Raw genomic sequence first — 12,117 nt, forward strand, 5'->3', positions numbered from 1 at the left:
TGGCACAGTACTAAGTGTCCTAGAAAGTGGCAAAACCATACTTTTGACAAGTTTATTTAATCCAGTGTGGTAGGAAAGGCACAACGACAATAAAGGTATCATTTAAATTTAAAAGTTGTTACCTGGCTTTGTCTCTGTTCTTTGGAAGAAACTTCTTTAAAGAGCCTCATTGGCTCTGGAAAAATGTTAAGCAATTAACACGAAGGAAAAAATTTTAACTTTTTTTTTTTACAATGACAATATACATTCCTTTTGTATACACAAGCCCCCCATTTAAAATAAAGTTACCCCTATAAGTTTCATTAAATAATGCTGCCACACTAATGAGAGGCACTCATGTCTATGGGCGTGAGCGAGTTTTATAGATGCTGCTTGAAAGATGACAGAAGAGCCTGAGAGTAAAGGAAAAACCCCAATGATATCTACATGGAAAGACCAAGTCTATAAAAAGTTCTCAAAATAGTGGGTCTTTGAGTTTAAACAATTCCTGTTATTTTACATTCTAAAGTGTATATAGACTGATATTTTAAAAAATACCACTGGAGAACTTAATCTTTCTATGTAAAAAAATAGGACATTTTTCTGCTTTCTGGCAAAAGTTGGGGATAAAGGGAACAGTTATCTCCAACTATCAGTTTAAAACCAGCTCAGGAAGGAAAAATGCCTGTGAACGGTATGGTTAAAGGTGGCAATGATTACTTGAAACTAAGCCCAAGGTGATGAGATCCTATCTGATTCTGCTTAAACAGAAGCTATTTAAAATGGGAGTGGAACACTGAGTTTTCTATTTCGTAGAAAAATCAACTCCACTTTTACTTACAGTAAAATGGTATAGTCAAGTCTCAAATACTACTTGGTTTTAATTTGAACATGTGAAACTTCCCTTTATCAGGCAAATACATACCTGACTATGTTATATGGAGGTGAAACAATTTTAATAAACCCTTCTTGAGGGCAGATCAGGCAGACCCGAGGGTGAGGTCTCACGCCGGGACCGGTAACACTGTGAGAGTCCTGTGGCCAGAAGGTGTCTTTGTTAATACTTAGAGCGCAAGGATGGTCAGGGGATTTGTGCTTTTTAAGTGTGAAGGACTGAGCAAAGGATGGCCACAGACAATACTCCATATTTGAGTTTTTTTTTCTAATAAAGTTCAGGTCCCTCCCTGGGGTCAGTTACAAGTATGAATACTTATGGTGCTTCAGTTATAAAAGCCTCAATAGAAAACCTTTAAGGTTTAGCTATTAATATAGCAGCTTAATAGGTTTATTAACTATTCTTCAAATATTGCTAAAAATTATTCACGACCTATAGGAATTGACTTCCCCGAGCCTTGCACTCATCCACACGTGTACAAGGATGTGAATAACTACAGGTCGGCAGCACTGCCAGGGCCCTAAAGGATGCTGTCAGGAACGGAACGCATTTGGTGGACGGGAGAAAGCACAGGCTTCCGTAGACTCGCTCACCCAAGTTGGAGATGAAGCAGGAATAGAACCTTTCCCAGAAATCATGACCCGTTCTTCCAGGAGCACGGAGCAGTTGGCAAGACGCTGAGCTCCCGTGGGGAGCACCCCTGGTGTGAAGCTCAGGAAAAGCGCCGCTCCGGGCCCAGGAGCTTCCTCGGGGAGGCGCGGCGCGTCCCCCTTTGCCCTTTCTAGGGATGCTGCCGAGCCTCACAGGATTTCAATGTCCCATTTCTGTGTTTCTTCCCCCTCCAGGGGCTGATTTACAATGACGTGGGTCTTGTCATAATAATTTCCTCCTAGAACAGAAATTCCAAAAGAAAAGATTATTTGTTCACACAGGTGCTCAACTGTGTCCACCAGCTATTGTTCAGCCCGCGGTTTGGGTCGATTAGCAGGTCATTACAAAGCGGGCTAAAATGGGAAACTGAGTTTACACAGGCTGAGCTATTCTTCACCTCATCACGAGAGCTGTGACTGGCGATGACAGGCGGTGTGCCCGGCCCGACAGGAGCCTGAGAACCAGGTGCTCGAGACTCTGGCTGAGTGCCAGGTACTGTTTTGTTTCTACATCAACAGTGGCTACGACTAACCCAGTTCAGCAGCAGCCCTGAACCTGCTGGCCCTGACCTTGCTGGATGAAAACACAAGGTTAAATACTTCCCAGAGGTTTCCGATGAGGCTTTTAAGGACTATGGCAATTTATAGCAAAAAGTCAGAGATGTGCCCTAACCGGTTTGGCTCAATGGATAGAGCGTCAGCCTGCGGACTGAAGGGTCCCAGGTTCGGTTCCGGTTAAGGGCATGTACCCTGGTTTTGGGCACATCCCCAGTAGGGGGCGTGCAGGAGGCAGCTGATCGATGTTTCTCTCTCATCAATGTTTCTAACTCTCTCTCCCTTTCCCTTCCTCTCTGTAAAAAATCAATAAAATATATTTAAAAAAGAAGTCATAGATGTTTCTTTCTAAGAAACATTAAATTTTATGGTTTGATATTCAAATGTAAAAATGTTCTCAAAGATCACAGCATGACAAGTGTAAGTTTTACAGCTGATTAATGAGCAGAAGCCTCAGGCAGTGTCCTCAGGCTTTTCCTGCTTGACCCACGTGGCTAATTGTTTTGTTTGTGAAAACAGCATATCTTAACTTTTTCCAAACATAATTTAAAATGACTTAATCTCTCTCTTATACATAGTGACTTTCTTTACCCAGGAGAGGGGAGAGGTTTAACTTAAAATGGGACCCAGCAACACCACTCACGGGGTTTCCCTGCGGGCCCACCTTTCACATCGAGGACAAGCTGGTCGCCGAGACAGGAGCTGATGGTGCCGTTTCTGTTCAGCCTCCACTTCTGCCTCAGTTGCCCGTGTTCCGCCCACAGGGCTACTCTGGCTCCCGGCGTGTCCCGGCCACCAATCACATCCAGGCAGGTGTCGCTGGCCTACAGGGTTAAGAAATGCATGGGTAGCACTGTGTTTGCTAAAATACCTTGGATTGGGTCCCTTTTTTCTTTTCAAACTTTAAGAGAAAGTTTATTTAGCAAGTTACAGAGGTAGTGGAAGGGAGCCAGCTGGGCTGTGTCGGCTCGGAGAACGAGTTACAGAAGCAAAGAAGGGCCTTGGAGCTTGGGCGAGGGAAAGGCCTGGAGGCCGGCGTGCTCCCGAGAGGGAGGGTGCAGCCGGGTCCTTTTCTCCCATGTGAACAAATCACAGACATTACGTGACTGCCCCATCTGAAAGAATACCATACACAGCATAACTCAGTAAGCTTTCAAAAAGTCTTCCTTATCGCTGAGGGGAGGAAATGGTATAGAAATAAACCTGAAACAGAGGTACTTGTTTTTAAAAAGATGCCTACATCTGACAACAGATGTTCAATAAATGTCTGTTGGACTGGAATTACATGTTAAGTCCCTGCTAGCTTAAAAGTATTAGCTCAAAGAACTTAGTTTTCTTAATGCTTTTCATTTTTGGTGAAGCATGAGATGAAAGTAGACAATCCACTGGCGAGACAATACAATACACTTGGACCATTTTAAAACTTTTCTTCCCCACAGCATCAGACATGGAGGGGTCTCGGAGAAACAGAAACCTAGATTTTATTTTCTAGGCTTTCTCCAGTGACAGCTTCTCTCTTTTCTAACTGCTTCATGGTACATTTTGGAAATGAGAAGGCACCACCAGGTCTGGAATCCCAAAGACGGCCAGTTCCATCTGGGCTTTAAGGAGCAGCTCACCTGGGCAGCACACGCCCAACCTGGACCCAGTGACTCACCATTGGTTCCAAAGAACCATTTAGAGCACAGTGTGCGGTCCTCTTAGATTTTACTTTAAAACAGAAACTGAATTTTCTAGATCAAAAACTTCTCTAAGTCCAGTTCACTTTATGTATGAGCACCAGTATTTACTAGTATATAATCACGGGACAAACTGTTTCTAGGAAGTGCCGTTAGTTTTTCACGCCTTTTGATGTGACAGATTCTGGTTTCCAAAAGAACAAGCCCAACCCAACAGCAGGGCCTGGCCTGAGCGCTGTTACCTTGGACTTGAAGAGTCCCCGGCAGTAGTGCCAGACCTGCGTGTTCTTCCCGCTGTAGGGGGCGGTGCACACCGAGGCCGCCCGGGCGTCAGCGGCGTTCCCAGCGACCGTCAGGTACTCGTTCTGGGCCCGGTTCTTGATCCTGATGTACACTGCAGGCTGCGACGGGGGAAACAGTTAGGAAAAACCTGCTGAATGTGGAGATCAGTCCTTCCAAAGAGGCGGCTTGGAGGGGGAAGGGAGAGGTGCCGGGATTTAGCGTGTTCCTGTCAGTTTCACTCAGTCCCTTTAGCAAATATATATATAAATTAATATTTCCTATTAGCAAATCCTTACACCACTGAGCACAAAGCTCCAACTTACAATCTGTATTATATTTTTCTGAAAAATGTCCTTTAGAAGAGTAAAGGTAATACTTTCATTCTCTAGAATTCCATGTCGTACGGGGGTGGCATTAGGGACTTGACAAGCTTAATAGCTGCTGTGCTGTAACTGGGGAGGCAGGGGAGCAGGAACAAGGCCAGGTACCACCTACGAGGATCTCGCAGCAGCTTTGTGCAACCATCAGACACACCGTCCTGAGCTGTGACTTAAGTGCCAAGCGACTGCTGTGGGAGGACTGAAAAGCCCGGGTGGCTGAGGACCCAGGAGCCGCTGTAATCTCCTTGTTTACATTTCTACTTTGTTGGCCTTTACACTGTTTATTAAAAACTGGGTAACAAAGGACTTCATCCCCTGGATGTGGAATATAGAAAGTTTTAAAATATTAAACTAGGACTAGCCTCTAAAGACAATAGGTAATATAAAAAACTTAATACTAAATGCTTTCTGGGCTACTATATTATCTGTCAGTATTAATAACCAGAACAACCCTTTAACAAAGTATAATTATGACCTGAATTTTACCAGAAAGGTTAATACGGAGGTGGAGAAGCAAGGTCTGTCTGCACCCAAGCCCTCCCCTCAGCAGGATGCTCTAAGGCAGGCGTCCTCAAACTACGGCCTGCGGGCCACATGCGGGTGTTTTTGCCGTTTTGTTTTTTTACTTCAAAATAAGATATGTGCAGTGTGCATAGGAATTTGTTCATAGTTTTTTTTAAACTATAGTCCGGCCCTCCAACGGTCTGAGGGACAGTGAACTGGCCCCCTGTTTAAAAAGTTTGAGGACCCCTGCCTAAGGCCTGTGCTGCACAGCACACATCATTACCCTCAGACGGGGGGTGAGAGGCCGGTCTCAGAGGCGCCCGTGTGCACTCAGCGAGCTGGTGGAAGGACAGCACACGACTGAGGCTCCACGCAAGCTGGTCTTCAGTCCCGGAACCTAGGCCTCCGGTCTTCGTGGGTTAACAGAGAGGACGCGCAACACCCCGACCCTGGGTCAGGTGTTGCCTCCCAGTTAGAACCTTGCTAAGTACTAACAAGTGGTCTGTTATTTAATAAGGGAGGACTTTCACTGAGAAATGTAAGTGCCAGGTCGATGCAATAAGGTATCACGGCAAGACCAGCAATGACTATTCTATCTCAACCTTTGTGATAAATTGGTGTAAAGCCACTGGAATATGGTACATTGCTGCCATGTTTAGCCTTCCTAAGAAAACGAACACTTTGAACACTTAAGTAAATAGACAATTTTTTATCTGGTCATTGAAAGCAGGTGAAAAAGACCTCTACTTGGCAAAATGTTCTACATGTTTCAAACCACAACTTCCGCATTCGTAATGTGACAGTAACATATTTAAATTTCTATAATCCAGCCTGGTTTCCCACTGCAATTATTCTTTTTTTTTAAATCCTCACCCGAGGATATTTTTTCCATTGACTTTTAGAGAGAGTGGAAGGGAGAGGAACACTGATGTGAGAGAGACACATCAGTTGGTTGCCTCCCGCATGCCCCCGACCAGGGCCGGGAGCATGCAACCGAGGTACGTGTCCTTGACCGGAATTGAACCCGGGACCTCTTAGTCCACAGGCCGACACTATCCACTGAGCCAAACCGGCTAGGGCCAATTATTAATTCTTGAGGCTTCATTATATCTTTATTACAGTTTCCTTACCTTGTACATGTAAGAAACCAGGCATGACCTTCACAGAGGACAGAGTTCCAATTATGTTAGGAACAAACATCCCAGGTTTACTCAATTAACTCAAGCCAGGCACTAATTACCCTTATTGCACACTTGTACTCTGACTCCTCTGTAATTAGACTGTAAAGCACTGATACGCATTTTAAGTGCTTCAGTGACTTCCCAATTCCCAACCTCAAAGAGAATCGCATTGTAATTATTCCTAAATTTCTAGGCAAGAATATGAATTAAAGCCCTAACCGGTTTGGCTCAGTGGATAGAGCGTCGGCCTGAGGACTGAGGGGTCCCAGGTTCGATTCCGGTCAAGGGCATGTACCTTGGTTGCGGGCACATCCCTAGTAGGGGGTGTGCAGGAGGCAGCTGATCGATGTTTCTCTCTCATTGATGTTTCTAACTCTATCCCTCTCTCTTCCTCTCTGTAAAAATCAGTAATAATAAAAAAAAGAATATGAATTAAAGCAGTACCCACAGCCCTACCAAAAGGACAATAAGGCCTGGAGTACTATTTCAGAAACCCAGAATTCCTTGGCCGGGTTTCAAAGCTGTGGCCTAAATAGACAACAAGAAAAACAATCCCTGTTAAAATATTATTTTGAAATTAAATGCTTAACCAGAATAGGAATCAGGTATTTCCTAAAGCACAATGCAAGAATAACAATGTTAACTGTCAAAAAGCTTCTATGTAAAGCGGGAGGCTGTTGTTCTAGTTATCTTTAATTCTCAGGGCCCGGAGCAATGGGCAGGGACCTCCTTCCCCAGCAAGGAATTGCCTTTCAGAGGTGAGGGAAACATTTTAGTTTCTAACAACACAGAATTAAACATTATTGAATGGTTGGTAAAAACTACACGGAAGTCCCACTTCTACCTAGCTTTTCCCATGCGATTACCCATCATCCCATGTGCCCGGAGGGAAGAATAAGCATGTGAAGGTCAGGAAACCCTGGACCACCTTGTCTGCCAGGAAAGCCCACTGACGTCCGGGATCTCTCCGAGAGCAGCTCTGATTCTCTCCAGGGACATGTGAATGGTACTTGCAAGATAAATGTGTTACTATAGTAACACGAGCCAGGAGTGTGGCAAGTTCTTCATTATCTTATTTAATCCTCACAACGACAGTGAGAAGTAAGGACTGCGGTCACTGTCTCACCAGTGAGGAGTCTTAGGTGCCAAGAGATGAGGTGACATTCCAGCCCAAAGCCACAGTGCTTACCGGTGACAGGGCTACGATTTGAACCAATGGAACCAGAGTGGTGGGAATGAAGGTGAGAGAGAGAGAGAGAGAGAGAGAGAGAGAGAGAGAGAGAGAGAGAGAGAGAGAGAGAGAGAGAGAAAGAGAGAGAGAGAGAGAGATGCGACTTGAATTAAATTTCCAGGACCCGTCAATTAGGTCAGTTTTTAAAAAATAAATATATATTTTGTTAATTTCAGGGAGGAAGGGAGAGGGAGAGAGAGATAAAAACATCAGTGATGAGAGAATCATTGATTGGCTGCCTCCTGCATAGCCCCTACTGGGCATGTGCCTTGACTGGGAATTAAATCGTGACCTCCTGGTTCATAGGTCAATGCTCAACCACTGAGCCACGCTGGCGGGGCAGCCAACTAGGCCAGGTTTTTATTCGCCATCATCTACTTAACAGTGTGTCAGACCTGAACCTCAGAGCCTCAGCACTCATGTCAAATGTTCCCCTGAGCTCAGTGCCTGGAACACAGGGTGACCTCTGCAAACACGGATCTCATTTTGGAGGAGAGTAGGGTGCGGTTGCCTAAGAACACAGATTTTAGAGGACAATCGATTTGGTTTGAATCCTGGTTCTGACACTTGGATGATTCTTGCCAATTTGCTTTCCCTCCCCGGGCCTTCTTTTCCATCTAGAAAATGGGAAAACACTCCCGCCTTAAAGAGCTGTTGCTGGAATCAAGTAAGGAACGGCCTCTAGAGAAAAGTGCGAATGGCGTATCCACTGACCATCTGACCCAGCAGCCTGTGGTTCCCGCTCCTGAAACCTGCACCCTCCCACACGTCCACACTGCCCTTCTCGGCGCCAGCACTGCCCGTGGCTTCTGGATGATCACACGGTTTTGCATTTTATGTTACTACTAGAGGCCCGGTGCACGAATTCGTGTATGGGTGGGGTCCCACCAGCCCGCCCCGGTTGTGGCTGATCAGGCCAGGTCGGCTGCGGGGAGGGGCCACAGGTGGTTGGCTGGCTGGTTCCGCCTCCTGGTCAAACTCCTGGTAGAAGGGACAATTTGCATATTAGCCTTTTATTATATAGGACTAGAGGCCCAATGCACCAAAATTCATGCAAGAGTAGGCCTTCCTTCCTCTGGCTGCCGGCACCGGCTTCCCTCTGGCACCTAGAACTCCGGCTGGCTTCCCCCGGGCCACCCGCAGGCACCCAGGACCCAGCTGGCACCCCTCCAGCCCTGGCTTCGTCAGGAAGGACATCCGGAAGATGTCCGGTCTAATTAGCATATTACCCTTTTGTTATTATAGATTTAGAGCTGGATATTTTACCCCTCAAAATGAAGCTCCACAAAGGCAGAAGTCATGTCTATCCTTCATCCTCCACAATTGTTTACATAATGTCAAACATTCATCCATTTTCACTTTCATTCCTTCATTAAATAAGGCCCTGAGCTCCTACATTGTGACAGGCACTGGGGCAGTGCAAAAAGCAAAACCTGCACGGGCTGCAACAGAGTGTGAGCACCACTCCGACCATAACTACACCGTTTCGAACCGCATGCAGGGGCTTGGAGGAGAACGAGGTCTTTAGGATCCGGCTTAGGTTGGGAGAGGGAAACAGAGGCATCGCTGAGGACCTGGCAGGCAAGCTGACTTTAGAGAGATGAGTAAGAGGCAGCCAGGCAACCGATGAAGGAGAACCTGACAGAGGCAAACCTGTGCTAGCAGCTGAGTGGGGCAGCTGGATGCTGGAGCGTGGGGCACACCTTGAGAGTGAGGAGAAGACCGTGAGCCAGGAGACTGGAGAGGCAGCAGAGCCAGGCCACTCGGCCACAGAAGAGTGGCCACACCCTCGGTGCAGGGGGGAGCTTCTGAACAGAAGACTGACAAGCACTAGTGCAATAAATGCGACTTGAATTAAATTGCCAGGACCCGTCCTGAGTATTCTATAAGTGGGGGGAAATCCAAATACTTAGAGTCAAACGAGTGCAGCTTCAGAGTTCATTCTCGTCCCATTTGCTTGCTGCAGAGCTTATAATACCTTCATTTTCCATGAAAAAGGAAATTTGGACTGAAAGCTACAATCCAACATTGACCGAAGACAGAATTTTATGAACTGGTTAAAATACACAGTATCCCCTAGTCCACTCGCCCTGCTACATAAATGGCAACCTGAGTGAAATGGTCATTATTTCAGATGCTGCTGTGGTTTATGCCACTTCTACTAGAAAATCGAGCTATTTTGGATGGCGTGGTTCTTTTCTCCTTACCTGCTTCATAGGACGGAGGGAACCAATGGTTTTCCACCCGCTGAATGCCGTCCAATTTGGGATCTCATTGGGTTTGAGTAGGATTTGTCTTCCCAAGAAATTGGATCCTTCATAAGCTATCCACCTGTATGAGAGCAGGAAAGAAGAGAGTGAGGGACTTCAAAACAAAAGGCAGTCCCTGTATTACACCAGCGAGGGTTCGTTCTGTAACATCTGACTTTGTAGATATTTTAAGGAAAAAATATCTGTGTTCCAATCTCTTACAGTCCTGAATAGTGAGAATAGGAGGGTAATAAAAGACAAGAAATAAGAAGGTCAAGGGACAATGGCACCAGTTCACTACAAATGAATGAAATGAGATGGTGCCAAGTCTTCTGAGATGAGGCCATAAATTCTATTTTTTAACAGAAAAAGCAGCGATGCCCACTGAACAGGGGCTCAGAAGATTTGGACTTGTTAGGACTCTGGTTTCTCTGCTTCCAAACAAGGTCCCCTCCAGCTCCAAAATTCTGTGTTCCTTTGGGAATGAACACGAAGTCATTTTTCATAACATTTTAAAAAATATATATTTTTATTGATTTCAGAGAGAGGAAGGAAGAGGGAGAGAGAGATTGAAACATCAATGAGAGAGAATCATTGATCGGCTGCCTCCTGCACACCCCACACTGGGGATCGAGCCCACAACCCAGGCATGTGCCCTGACAGGGAATCAAACTGTGATCTCCTGGTTCATAGGTCAATGCTCAACCACTGAGCCACACAGGCTGGGCCCTTGGTGAGATTTTAATAAACTATTTCATTATATATCAATCTAAATGAATTGCACAGTTGAAAAGCTGATCAGAGATATGGAATAATATGGGGATTAAACAAAACTAAAAACTTGTCCTAGCTGGCATGCTCAGTAGTTAGAGAGTCAGCCCACACACTGAAGAGTCCTGGGTTTGATTCCCACTCAAAGGCATGCAATTGGGTTGCAGGTTCAATTCCAGGTGTGGGAGACAACCGACTGATGTGTCTCTCTCACATTGATGTTTCTCTCTCTCTCTCCCTCTTTCTCCCTTTCACTCTCTCTAAAAATCAATGGAAAAAATATCCTTGGGTGAGGATTAACAACAACAACAAAAAACTAAAAAAAAACCCTAAACAAAACCTGCCACTGAGGGTAGGTAGCTGGCTGTGCACTATGCAGTATTCCATAAGCCATCGGTAGGAAACCTTGCAGACAGCCTTAACTATTCCTACGCTGTGTTCCAATCTCTTACAGTCCTGAACAGTGAGAGTAGGTGGGTAATAAAAGACAAGAAATAAGAAGGTCAAGGGACAATGGCACCAGTTCTCTACAAATGAATGAAATGAGATGGTGCCAAGTCTTCTGAGATGAGGCCATAAATATCAGTTCCACTTAGGAATGTAAAAAAAAGAAATGTATAAAAATGCTGTGAAAGGTATGATAATCAGGGATATGGAATTCAGTTTAGAGTTAAGTGTTAAATAATATACTGGAATATAATATGGGGGTTATTATACTTAAATTAATTTATGTTTAATGAACACCAAACCATGTGAAAAACTTTGCAGAAAAATTGTAAATTGCTATTACATGTGAATAATGCAAAAGCAGTTTTATTATAACAGTTGACTTAATTTTCAAATTAATTTATATTCTTGGCTTTTTTTCTCTTTCATTGCCCTGATATTTAAACACAAAGAACTGATTACAAAATTTAAAAGTCATAAGAAGTAAAAACAGTCCTCTTCACATTAATCATCAAGGGGTGCATGTTCCTTTAGTGGACGTTTGGTTCCCAACACCAGCTGTGCAGGAGCAGGGCAGGGGAGGGCAGGAGGAGGGCAGGAGGAGGGCAGGGGAGGGTATAGGAGGAGGGCAGAGGGAGGGCAGGAGGAGGGCTGGGGAGGGTATAGGGAGGGCAGAGGGAGGGCAGGAGGAGGGGAGGAGGAGGGCAGGGGAGGGTATAGGAGGAGGGCAGAGGGAGGGCAGGAGGAGGGCAGGAGGAGGGCAGGGGAGGGTATAGGAGGAGGGCAGAGGGAGGGCAGGAGGAGGGCAGGGGAGGGTATAGGAGGAGGGCAGAGGGAGGGCAGGAGGAGGGCAGAGGGAGGGCAGGAGGAGGGCTGGGGAGGGTATAGGGAGGGCAGAGGGAGGGCAGGAGGAGGGGAGGAGGAGGGCAGGGGAGGGTATAGGAGGAGGGCAGAGGGAGGGCAGGAGGAGGGCAGGAGGAGGGCAGGGGAGGGTATAGGAGGAGGGCAGAGGGAGGGCAGGAGGAGGGCAGGAGGAGGGCAGGGAGGGTATAGGGAGGGCAGAGGGAGGGCAGGAGGAGGGCAGAGGGAGGGCAGAGGGAGGGCAGGAGGAGGGCAGCAACGCTGGGAGGCAGGCTCAGTCAGACCAAGGGACTGAGCCTGGAAATAAATGCTCTGGGACGAAGGAGATGTCAAATCAAAACACAGGGACACCATTCGTCTTACAAGTAAGTGACCACCTGTCTTAAGCAGCCCGTGGCCTGCACCGAGCTGCTGTTTAATTAATTAAGTTCCTCTGAGAGGAAAGGGGGCTCG

General features: G+C 46.2%; 1 protein-coding gene across 1 annotated transcript in view; it reads right to left on the minus strand.

Moving 5' to 3' along the window:
- Positions 1-17: 17 nt before the first annotated feature.
- Positions 18-12,117, minus strand: part of CRYBG3 (crystallin beta-gamma domain containing 3) — a 121,508-nt gene continuing 109,408 nt past the window's right edge. The window contains exons 18-22 of the mRNA XM_079766337.1: positions 10,697-10,812; positions 9,544-9,667; positions 4,001-4,159; positions 2,744-2,903; positions 18-1,763 (exon numbers count right to left, since the gene is read on the minus strand). Coding sequence (XP_079622463.1) covers positions 1,675-1,763; positions 2,744-2,903; positions 4,001-4,159; positions 9,544-9,667; positions 10,697-10,812 — 648 coding nt within the window. The 3' untranslated portion in view covers positions 18-1,674. The remainder of the gene's footprint in view (positions 1,764-2,743; positions 2,904-4,000; positions 4,160-9,543; positions 9,668-10,696; positions 10,813-12,117) is intronic.

The sequence above is a fragment of the Cnephaeus nilssonii genome (genome assembly GCF_951640355.1).
Source record: "Cnephaeus nilssonii genome assembly, chromosome: 3".
Lineage (NCBI taxonomy): Eukaryota > Metazoa > Chordata > Mammalia > Chiroptera > Vespertilionidae > Cnephaeus > Cnephaeus nilssonii.